The 12,739-nt window shown below is 45.7% G+C and overlaps 1 protein-coding gene across 2 annotated transcripts in view; it reads left to right on the top strand.

Annotated features, from left to right (window-relative positions):
• LOC138259072 (CD209 antigen-like protein C) overlaps positions 1-12,739 on the top strand; it is an 82,889-nt gene that overhangs the window by 55,026 nt on the left and 15,124 nt on the right. For both annotated transcript variants that reach the window (XM_069206571.1, XM_069206653.1), the window contains 2 exons: positions 91-195; positions 3,071-3,222. In XM_069206571.1, the coding sequence (XP_069062672.1) occupies positions 91-195; positions 3,071-3,222 (257 nt within the window). The remainder of the gene's footprint in view (positions 1-90; positions 196-3,070; positions 3,223-12,739) is intronic.

Raw genomic sequence — 12,739 nt, 5'->3', positions numbered from 1 at the left:
GTGTTTTATGATATTTGTGAGACTATAACTTGGCAAAATACTCGCTGAAGATACATAATTATGAATAATTATTAATTTGTGTTCTTTTAGGTTTCCAAATCATGCAAAGTCTAGCGGCAATCAAATCTTCTTTTCAGATGTTACAAGCAAGAGAAGAGCGCTTACGCAGAACGTACGAAATCTCAGGCGACGCTGGTAAGTATCGCAACATAAATAGCTGACAGTCCCTACTTATGCTACATCGACTGTCTGAATCTGACCAGAGTGACTCTATCTATCTATCTATCTATCTATCTATCTATCTATCTATCTATCTATCTATCTATCTATCTATCTATCTATCTATCTATCTATCTATCTATCTATCTATCTATCTATCTATCTATCTATCTATCTGTCTATCTATCTATCTATCTGTCTGTCTATCTATCTATCTATCTATCTATCTGTCTATCTATCTATCTATCTATCTATCTATCTATCTATCTATCTATCTATCTATCTGTCTATCTGTCTATCTGTCTATTTCTCCCCAGGCCGTTTACAGCTTTGAGTACCCCATCCTCTGGGGCCCAGAGTATTGCTTAGGCTATTTTCAGCCCCTGGAGACCCCATCCCACAGAGCCCAAGTTATATTATAAGGGGAGGGGTTGTGCAGCTCCCCTACCCCAGCCACTTTCGGTACTGGGTACCCTATCCTCCTTTCCCCTCTCCTGAGGCCATATTTGGTCACCGGGACCCCTCTCCTTGGGCCCAAGGTCTACTTTAAGGGTATGGGCCACACTGCCCCACTCCCGAGCCTTTAAAAGGCTTTGGGGACCCCATCCCATCATCAATAAAAAGGGAGGGGCCACACCATGGGCCATATTTACAAGAAAGTGGTGCATCACTAGTGATGTGGCACTTTTCTTGCGGCCCCCTTGCGTCCCCTAACACCACCATGGTAGCGCTGTATTAACAATACGGCGCAACATGGCGCATGTTAGGGACAATAGCATAATTTTTTGATTCTATTGTAATGCTATACTGGATTAGTGTAATAAGGAGGCCCATTGAAATGAATGGGAGGCTTGTTTTAACGCTTCTTCAAGCAGGCGTTAAAAATAACGCTAGAAATAGCGCAATTTAATCTTGTAGATTTCATTGTGCCACTTGTAGCAACCCTCTAATGAGGGAACACCCCTTTTGCATACATCACGCATATATTATGCATGATGTGGCGCAAAGGGTTTACAAGGTGGCGCAAACCCCCTTCCCAGAGCCTTCTAGGTTAGGGGTAGCGTCCCTGGGGCCAGCTCACTAGCTATGTTCCTGGGAGTCCACCCCTGGGATATAGCAGTTTTCCTGCCTCTCCAAGTGCGGGCAGGGAAACCTGTATTTAGGGCCATATGTACGAACACATTTTCCCATTGACACAGAATGGGAAAAACCCTTTGCTACATATGGCCCTTACTCCCGAATGGAGGGAGCCGGTTTAAATCTCCCGCCATGCCAATTCAGCTCCCAGCGGGTGCAGGAAGGTAAACAGATCCAAATATTGCTCCCGCACGCACGGAGGAGCATAAGTAGCTGCTTCCTGCATGCAGGAGCAAGGCCGGCCCCTGCTGCATGCAGGGAACCAGCCCACTCCCTTTTAAAGCAGCCCTCACAATGGGGTCCCAGGGCCTAGCAAGGCTCGGGATGGAGGGACATGTGCCCCCTGCCCGTTAATAAAAATAAGGTCCTGGGGGATAGGCTGTGGGAGGGGCCCCCTCCCCATTAAAAAAAAAAAAACAGCTTTCACTATGAGGTCCCCAGGGCCTAGCAAACCTACCCCTCCACTTTAATAAACATAAGGGCCTAAAGAGACTTTGGTGGACCTCCTCCCCTTTTTTTAAAATTACGAATATTTAAGATTTGACGCGAATGCACACGGGAAAAGGAGCGCTGTAATGGGCTGGCCTCAACCTGACTAGAAAGCTGCGGCCACCATTTTATATTATCGTAGAGGGTCGCTGGGGCTGAAAATAGAAATGATAAGTGGTAAAAGGGGTCAGAGTGGAGGTACCCTGAACACACAGGTGTGCCAGAGGGGACTTTTAGAGTCAAATTATGGGTTTAAAAAGATTTTTCTTCGTCATGTGTAATATCCTCCAATATTCTTGAATATTGGAGGATATTCTCGAGTATTCGATATTTGAGGATATTCAAAACAAAAATGTACAAAAACCATTCACAGACTAATTCACCCCATCACTCCATTCACCCATTCATGCACTCAGACACTTGTGTGCCCACTCACACAGCCACTCAGACTCTTGCACCCACTCAGACCCTCTCATAGACTCACACGCCCATTTTCAGTCCCACTCAGACATTCAGGCACCCACTCACAGATCCACTGACAGAGACAGGCCGTTTGGTCAACCCCCGCTGCGCACTGCCAAAGGCCGTGCATGGCGCAGGGTTGGATTATCGTATAGTAATTCAAATTATTTTATGTTAAAAAACCATATAAATATACTGAAAAAAACAAAGGTTTCAGGGACGTTATTGTTAGGTTCTGAATTTACTCGTATAAAACCATAGAAATTCAGCAGTTATAGTCAGAGTTATTTCAAGTAACTATAAATCGCACCCTAAGGTAGCTATAACTTATGCTTCCCCATGCACAGCTAGTTGCCCCACATATTATATCACTGATGAGATCTTCTATGGCATCTTTGATATCATCACTGCAACATTTGCAATAAAGTTATTGACAAGAAAACTGTGCACGGCAAGGGCACAAGTTATAGTTACTTTAGATGTCACCGTTGTCCTGGACTTTGTAACGGAGTTGGCTGGATAACGTATGTGGTTGATCGGTGACAACGCGAGAGGCATGTGTTTTTTTATGTCAGAATAATTTAATTCTGTCAGGAAAGGGGAGGGGGGGCCCAGAAGTCACAAAAGTCACAAAAAACAAGGCCGCCTCTGCGTGGGCGCCTATGTGGGAGCAGACTGTGCTCCTTATACCGCACGATGACATCTTTTGCTAATCGTGGTACAATTTTATCATTCTCTTTTTGCTGATGCTCCCGAACACTAGGAAGATGCAACAACAAACCTACAGATGGATGGAGGCTGAATGGACCCTATCTCTATTACTTTTCAACTGAGACAAAAAATTGGTTCGATGCAAAGAAGTACTGCAGTGACAACAATTCCAACCTTCTCTCTATTAAAAGCAAGGAAGAACAGGTGAGGCCACAATGTGATGTGCACAAGATGTACGTGAAGGTCTGAGAGATATTAATATTAATGAGTGTAACTTCCAATCAGTGGGCCAACTGTCACGGTCTTTTGCATTGATTAGCATATTGCATGGAACGTTTAGAGGCAGGGCCAGTTTTAGGGCAGTGTGACCTGTGTGGACGCACTCAGTGGTGACCTGGGGGGTGGGGCACTGACCTCAAGGGGGCGCTGTGTTGAACAATATCTAATGATTTGAAAGCACTGTCTGCAGAGTTCTTTGTGCATCCAGCTTTCAGGTAGCAATAAAAATGTTAAGATAACTCTTGTGATTCCTGTTCCTGCCGGAGAGAGAAACTGGAGTTTTGTCTGGTGGCAGTTTTGATGCCATAAAGTAGCGCAGAGGGTTAATGTGCCTGCTGCAAAGAACAAGTGTGTACTTTATGTGGATAGCTGAGTGGATTAGTAAAACCAGCTTTTACCTGTGCTATAAAACAAATGAAATGTGTGTGTGGGGGGGGGCTATGGAGAGATGAGGGGCACTTTTGCTGGGTGGTAGTGAGGGAATCCGAGAAGGAGGTGATGAGGGGAGAAGGGTGCCAAAAACCAATTTTCCGCACCGGGCATCACAAGCGCTAAAGCCTGACCGGTCTATAATAAAACACATTCATCTGCGAATGGGATAAGCAGTGATTGGTTGACTGGTCCGAGGGCACGCCCTGTTAGAACAGTGGATCCCACTTTCACTAAGATCACACATGTCCAAGGAGAGGAGTTTTTCCAAACAAAAAGCAGATATTTGTCCTGACATTCTCATGTGAAGCCAAGGAGGTGACCAGAGAAGGCAAGGCTCTGTAGGTTGTGTGTGAAACAATCTGAAAATGAGCAGCTCAAACTTGGACTTAGGGTCCTCTGCTTTAATGAATACCCTACATCAACCCTGCAATGAAGGAGTCTCTAAACCTCTTCAAATTCTTGAGCCACTTGACAGTCCTCTACCAATGGTAATGTGTTATTTTGTTGTTTCTAATCTGCAAAGTTCAAATTTTGATTGTTCAAAGTTTAAATTGCCTTTAACTGCATGAAACATTTTTGCTTTTCTCTCCCCCAAACCACCTTTTTCTCTCTTCCTCCCTATGTTCACATATGGATGTACCTACTATGATAAGCTATTTATTTACTCCTAACGCATTTTTTATATCGTTACTTCATCAAAATGTGAACTGATTTTACCATTTATCTTTTTCTGCTCAATAAACATCACTTTCTAAAACTAACAAAGCCTACTGTCCATGAGGGACTGTCCGCAAGAGGTGGCTTATTGCCCAGTATTAGTGCCACCTAGTGCATGCCAGGGAAATGGCATACTTGGAGGCGTTCCGATGCTGCGTACCGCTGGTGATTGAGGCACCACCTCACCAGACCACTAGGGGAGGACAGGCTTCGGCGGCATGAAAGGCAAAGAAGTTTCAAACACTTTTTTAAAATGTTGCGCACGGAGCTCCTAAATTTCCCAATTCGATGCGTGTGTAGCTCATCCAGTCTTGTGTTTTTTTTTTTTGTTTCGTTTTGCATTCTAGGACCTGTAGCCCTGATTATTCCATCATATAATGATGACTACAAGTCCCAGAATGCAAAGAGCTAATAACTTGGGCTAGATGGGCTTATGCTGGATGGACCTGGGACCCTTGAAAGTTCTGTATGAGTGCATTACATATTTTTGACACATGAGGAAACCGAGGGCCTGATACAGATTTAGATTAACATTGGTGATGGATATCCCGTCCTCCGAAGTATAAATCAGGCTCCGAGAGTCTTCCAAGAAAGTGGCATCTTTCATGATCTACAGAACAATCCAACTACAGTGAGAGGTTCAACACTAATTAAACTGGGCAGACCCATTTAAAGGGTTCACCTGGGAGGCTAGATTTTACGTTTGGGGAGGGTTCTATAAATTAGGAGCCCTTGAAGTATGATCTAAAAAAAAAAAAGAAAAAATTTAGGGTAACCAGTAGCCAAGGATTAAAAGAAACAACTCTTGAATCACATATTGCGTTAGGAAGTGAGCATATGGTCTCCTTCCAAGAACATCCTTAAACCTAGACCAAAGAGTGCTTGTATCAAAACAAGTTAAAAAGAATATGAAGATCGGGAACAAGTTTTCCAGACTTTCCGTAAATTTATTTTAGATAAAATTAAGTACTGGTCTGCAAATGGATGCTGCTACCACTTCCCAGTTGTAGGGATGAAACAGTTCAGTACTGAGGTGCACTACAGTATTAGGGATGCTACAGTTCTATACTGAGGTGCACTACAGTTGTAGGGATGCTACAGTTCTGTACTGAGGTGCACTACAATTGTAGGGATGCTATGGTGCAGAACTGAGGTGCAATACAGTTGTATTGATGCTGCAGTTCAGTACTGAGACACACTTCAGTTGTAGGGATGCTGCAGTTCAGTACTGAGGTGCACTACAGCTGTAGGAATGCACCAGTTCTGTACTGAGGTGCACTACAGTTGTAGTGATGCTACAGTTCAGTACTGAGATACACTACAGTTGTAGGGATGCTATTGTTCCGTTCTGAGGTGCAATACAATTGTAGGGATGCTGCAGTTCAGTACTGAGATTCACTACAGGTGTAGAGATGCTGCAGTTGTGAACTGAGGTGCACTACAGTTGTAGGGATCCTACAGTTCAGTTCCAAGGTGCACTACACCTGAATGGATGCTACAGTTCAGTACTGAGGTGCACTACAGTTGTAGGGATGCCACAGTTCAGTACTGAGGTGCACTACAATTGTAGGGATGCTACGGTTCAGTACTGAGGTGCACTACAGTTGTAGGGATGCTACAGTTCAGTACTGAGGTGCACTACAGTTGTAGGGATGCTACAGTTCTGTACTGAGGTGCACTACAGTACTGGGGATGCTACAGTTCTATACTGAGGTGCACTACAATTGTAGGGATGCTACAGTTTTATACTGAGGTGCACTAAAATTGTAGGGATGCTATGGTTCAGTACTGAGGTACACTACAGTTGTAGTGATGCTACAGTTCAGAACTGAGGTGCACTACAGTTGTAGGGATGCTACAGTTCAGTACTGAGATACACTACAATTGTAGGGATGCTGCAGTTCAGTACTGAGATTGACTACAGGTGTAGAGATGCTGCAGTTCTGAACTGAGGTGCACTACAGTTGTAGGGATCCTACAGTTCAGTACTGAGCTGCACTACACCTGAAGGAATGCTACAGTTCAGTACTGAGGTGCACTACAGTTGTAGGGATGCAACAGTTCAGTACCAAGGTGCACTACACCTTAAGGGATGCTACAGTTCAGTACTGAGGTGCATTACAGTTGTAGGGATGCTACAGTTCAGTACTGAGGTGCACTACAATTGTAGGGATGCTACGGTTCAGTATTGAGGTGCACTACAGTTGTAGGGATGCTACAGTTCAGTACTGAGGTGCACTACAATTGTATGGATTCTACGGTTCAGTACTAAGGTGCACTACAGTTGTAGGGATGCTACAGTTCAGTACTGAGGCGCACTACAGTTGTAGGGATGCTGCAGTTCAGTACTGAGGTGCACTACAGTTGTAGGGATGCAACTGTTCAGTACTGAGGTGCACTACAGATGTAGGGATGCTACAGTTCAGAACTGAGGTGTGCTACAGTAGTAGGGATGCCGCAGTTCAGTACTGAGGTGCACTACAGTTGTAGGGATGCTGCAGTTCCGTACTGAGATGCACTACAGTTGTAGGGATGCTACAGTTCAGAACTGAGGTGTGCTACAGTTGTAGGGATGCTACAGTTCAGTACTGAGGTGTGCTACAGTTGTAGGGATGCTACAGTTCAGTACTGAGGTGCATTACAGTTGTAGGGATGCTGCAGTTCCATACTGAAGTGCACTACAGTTGTAGGGATGCCGCAGTTCAGTACTGAGGTGCACTATAGTTGTAGGGATGCTGCAGTTCCGTACTGAGGTGCACTACAGTTGTAGGAATGCTACAGTTCAGTACTGAGGTGCACTACAGTTGTAGGGATGCGACAGTTCTGAACTGAGGTGCACTACAATTGTAGGGACACTATGGTTCAGTACGTAGGTGCCCTACAGTTGTAGTGATGCTATGGTTCAGTACCAAGGTGCACTACAGTTGTAGGGACACTATGGTTCAGTACTGAGGTACTCTACAGTCGTAGCAGTGCTATTGTTCAGTACTGAGGTGCTCTGCAGTTGTAGGGATGCCACAGTTCAGTACTGAGGTACACTACAATTGTAGGGATGCTACAGTTCAGTACTTAGGTGCACTACAGTTGTAGGGATGCTATGGTTCAATACTGAGGTGCACTACAGTTGTAGGGATGCTACAGTTAAGTATCAAGGTGCACTTTAGTTGTAGGAATACTAAGGTTCCGTACTGAGGTACACTACAGTTGTAGGGATGCTACAGCTCAGTACTGAGGTGCACTACAGTTGTAGGGATGCAACAGTTCTGAACTGAGGAGCACTACAAATGTAGGGACACGATGGATCAGTACTTAGGTGCACTACAGTTGTAGTGATGCTATGGTTCAGTACCAGGGTGCACTACAGTTGTAGGGACACTATGGTTCAGTACTGAGGTGCTCTACAGTTGTATGGGTGCTATGGTTCAGTACTGAGGTGCACTACAGTATTAGGTATGGTACAGTTTAGTATGGAGGCGCACTACAGTTGTAGGGATGCAACTGTTCAGTACTGAGGTGTGCTGCAGTTGTGGGGATGCTACAGATCAGTATGGAGGTGCACTACCCTTGTAGGGATGCTACAGCTCAGTACTGAGGTGCACTACCTTTGTAGGGATGCTACGGTTCAGTACTGAGGTACACTACAGTATTTGGAATGCCATAGTTCAGTACCGAGGTGCACTACAGTTAGAGGGATGCTACAGTTCAGTACTGAGGTACACTACAATATTAGGGATGCCACAGTTCAGTACTGAGGTGCACTACAGTTGTAGGGATTCCGCAGTTCAGTACCGAAGTGCACTACAGGTGTAGGGATGTTCCAGTTCAGTACTGAGGTGCACTACAGTTGTAGGGATGCTACAGTTCAGCATGGAGGTGCACTACAGTTGGTTGGATGCTACGGTACAGTACTGCGGTGTGCTACAGTTGTAGGTATCCTGCAGTTCAGTACTGAGGTGCACTACAGTTATAGGGATTCTACAGTTCTGTACTGAGGTGCACTACAGTTGTAGGGATGCTTCGGTTCAGTACTGAGGTGCACTGCAGTATTAGGGATGCTACAGCTCAGTATGGAGGTGCACTACAGTTGTAGGGATGTGACAGTTCACTTCTGAGGTGCACTACAGTATTAGGGATGCTACAGTTCAGTATGGAGGTTCACTACAGTTGTAGGGATGCTACAGTTCACTACTGAGGTGCACTACAGTATTAGGGATGCTACAGTTCAGTATCGAGGTGCAATACAGTTGTAGGGATGCTACAGTTCAGTACTGATGTGCATTACAGTATTAGAGATGCTACTGTTCAGTATGGAGGTGCACTACAGTTGTGGGGATGCAACAGTTCAGTACTGAGGTGAGGTGCCATTGTGGGGATGCTACAGTTTATTATGGAGGTGCACTAACCTTGTAGGGATGCTACAGCTCAGTACTGAGGTGCACTAACTTTGTAGGGATGCTGCAGTTCAGTACTGAGGTGCACTACAGTATTAGTGATGCTACAGTTCAGTACTGAGGTATACTACAGTATTAGGGATGCCACAGTTCAGTACCGAGATGCACTACAGTTGTAGGGATGCTATAGTTCACTACTGAGGTGCACTACAGTATTAGGGATGCCACAGTTCAGTACCGAGGTGCACTACAGTTGTAGGGATGCCGCAGTTCAATACCGAGGCGCACTACAGGTGTAGGGATTTTCCAGTTCAATACTGAGGTGCACTACAGTTGTAGGGATGCTACAGTTCAGTACTGAGGTGTGCTACAGTTGTAGGGATGCTGCAGTTCAATACTGAGGTGCACTACAGTTGTAGGGATGGTACAGTTCAGTACTGAGGTGCATTACAGTATTAGGGATGCCACAGTTCAGTATGGAGGTGCACTACAGTTGTAGGGATGCTACAGTTCAGTACTGAGGTGCATTACAGTATTAGGGATGCTACAGTTCAGAATGGAGGTGCACTATAGTTGTTGGGATACTGCAGTTCAATACTGAGGTGCACTACAGTTGTAGGGATGGTACAGTTCAGTACTGAGGTGCACTACAGGTGTAGGGATGCCGCAGTTCAGTATGGAGGTGTATTCATGGAGATGTTTGAAGTTTACTGGTGCAGTAGTGACAAGGTTTCTGCAGTTCAGGATTGGGGTTTCTTCAGTGGTGTAACATAGGCCCTGCAACCCCTGCATTGCGGGGGTGGGGTGTGGAGCTCCGAAGGGCTCCTTCAGCATAGTACCCTGGCCTGAGAACTCCTGATTAAGTCTAGAGGGGTACCTTCCCTGTCCCTTGTGGGAATGAAAGGCAATGCAAGGGTGTATTTACTAAGCTACGCAAAGGCACCTTGAGTAGCTCTGTGTGCCTTAGTAAATCCACAGTAATGTAAGGCAGCACTCCCTTGCATTACTCTGCCCTAGTGAGGCATTCTATGGGTGGAGTTCAGACTTTCCCATGCATCCACCAGTGGACTTTGGCACATTCCCAGATTTACTAAGGGTAGTATACCTGTGATTGTGTCAGAATTATATGCCATTCTAACAGAGATGTAGCAAGAGGAAATATGTTTATTTCCTCTTTCTGCATATGCTGCATTCTGCAGCACACATAGAAAGAGTAAAATGCCTCTGAGGATTGTTTTTGGGCAGAACAATGTCCCTTCCTGCAGAAACAAAATCCAGCCTGTAACACATGGACCCTGGCACCATCGTGCCACTTAGTGTGCAGGCGCAGGGAGAGCAAGGATTCACCTTATCTTAGTAAATATGACACATTCCTGCTCTCTCCATTTGACACAGTGCTGCATCTTATCTTCCTGCGTTGCGTCAAATGTTAGTAAATCCATCAAGGGTGAAGAGAGATGCTGTCATTTGAGGACACATTGTAGTTTTCTTCAGAGTCCACTTGCAACTTTGGCTCAATAGTATATTTGGGCAGAAGTTATGTGCCTTCTCTGATCGTTAAATTTAAAGTGTGGCTGGTAATCCAGATTGGGGTGATTCCAAAGGAGACCATAATATGGGTTACCAGCCCCATGAGGACACCAAGGCCCACATTTATGAAACACTGGCGCATCAGCTCTGATGCGCCACTTTTTCTTTGCTCCCATACCAGCACCTAACAAGACCATGTGTGTGCCATATTTAACATACAGTGCACAATGGCGGTAGTTAGAACAATAGTGTCAAAATATTCTGCGCTATTATGGTGCTTTGCTACACTAGCATAAAAAATGTTGACGCTAGTATCTCAAAGTGCAAAGAGGCCCATTGATTTAAATGGGAGCCTCATTTTAATGCCTACTCTGAGCAGGTGCCAAAAATTACAGAAAAAAAGGCGCTGTGAAGTCTTGTATATTTTGTCAGGCCTTCTAGTGACAAAACGCCCCCCGTGCAAACATCATGGGCCTCATTACGACCTCGGCGGTCTTTTTTAAAGACCACAGAGGTACCGCCGTGCTGAAGACCGCCAGTGCAGGCTGTATTCTGCGCAGCGTACTATGACTGCTGGCAGCCATACTGGCGGTCGGCGGAAAAGTGGAGGCTGCTCCACCTCCACCGCCCCGTCATCAGAACACCGCCCACCGAATCATGTCCCATGATTCGGTGTGGCAGTGTTCTAGTGAAGGGGTGCTGGCGGCGGAGCAGCCCCCATGGATCCCGTCCCCTCCCGGAGGATCAACGGACAAGGTAAGTTGATAGTCCGTTAGGGGAGCGAGGGGGGGGTGTTGTGTGCGTGCATGCAGGTGTGTGTGTGAGTGTGCAGAGGAGGTGTGTGAGTGCGTGTAAGCATGCAGGGGTGTGTTGTGTGTATGGGAAATGTGTGCGCGTCGGTCTGTGTGCATGTCTGTTTGTGTGTGTGTGCGGGTATGTTTTGTTGTAGTGTATGTGTGCCTGTAGGGGTGTGTGTATGTGCATGTTGGGGGTGGGGATGGGGAGGGGGTGTGTATATGTGCATGTTGGAGGTGGTGAGGGTGTGTGTATATGTGCATGTTGGGGGTGGGGAGGGGGGGTCCTGCCACCTTTGGGGGGTGGCAGGGGGGTGAGTGGTGTGGGGGAGGACTCGGGTGTGGGAGGGGGGTGGTGGAGACCCCTATCAGTGCCAGGGAAGTATTTCCCTGGCAGTGATAATGCCTACCGCCATGGATTTTGTGGCGGTTCCAAACCACCCGAAATCCATGGCGGTATGCAGGGTCCTGATACTGCCGGCGGTCTGGTGACAGCCGCCAGGCTGGAGACCGAAGTCTCCAGCCCAGCGGTCGTCACCGCCCTGGCGGTCAGAGTGGAGAAGTGGCGGATAACCATGGCGGTTACCGCCACGGTCATAATTCAATTTTTTTCCGTCGGCCTGTTGGTGGTATTACCACCACTTCTCCCCCGTCAGCCAGGGTCGTAATCAGGGCCTATGTCTGGTGCAGGCATAATGTGCTGCAAGGGGTTACTAAGTGGCACAATGCATGCATTGCGCTACTTTGCAAATATGGTGCGGCGAAGGGCCTCCTTAAAGCCACATTTGCATCAAACAAATTACGCAAATGTGGCGGTAGGGCCAGCTTATATCTGGCCCAAAATCTTGCAGGAACACCGCCGGTTTGATGTTTTTCACCCAGACACATTGCTTGCTCAAAGCTGGTGAAATGTTTGGGTAATATACTGGGAGAAACTTGGGGAAATCTGTGTAGAACATCAACCTCCACAAATGACCAGTTCTTTAAAATGTACATCCAGAGGAAGATAACTGTCTCCTCACAATCTATTTGCTACTTGGAGTATAATTTTGCTTCCCAGGAGGTACTTACATTGGAATGCACGCTGGACCATTTTACATTGGAAAAGTACACCCAATCCAAACGCTATTTGTCACATTTAATTATTTATTTTTTAAGAGATAAACAGCCTTTGTTTGTGCTACATCATTTTTAAATTCCTGTTGTCTTTATGCTTTAATACAATAAAGTAAGACCTATTGGGTTTTCCAATGCTTGTTTATTATGTGTGGGTACTTGGAAATCCTTTCACGTGTGCCTGTGTGAACAAGGTTGTTTACTGAATTTAGAAATTGTTGGTTCAAACAATTGTATATGTATTAGGGAATAAATAAGACTAAGGGCCAGATGTATCAAAGTACTGATTAGCATTTACTAAATAAAGAATTTTTAAGAAATTGCTATTTGAGAAATGCAAAATGGTATGAAAGAAAATAGCGAATAGTGTTTTCTTTAAATTCGCTATCGCTATTAGGGAATCGGTATAAGGGAATAGGACTTCAGGCATCCCTATGGGCCTGAAGGCCCGTAGGTGCGAAT

This window comes from Pleurodeles waltl, chromosome 1_1 (genome assembly GCF_031143425.1).
Source record: "Pleurodeles waltl isolate 20211129_DDA chromosome 1_1, aPleWal1.hap1.20221129, whole genome shotgun sequence".
NCBI classification, from domain to species: domain Eukaryota; kingdom Metazoa; phylum Chordata; class Amphibia; order Caudata; family Salamandridae; genus Pleurodeles; species Pleurodeles waltl.
The sequence above is the reverse complement of the archived record's forward strand: the minus strand, read 5'-3'. Positions and strand labels throughout refer to the sequence as shown.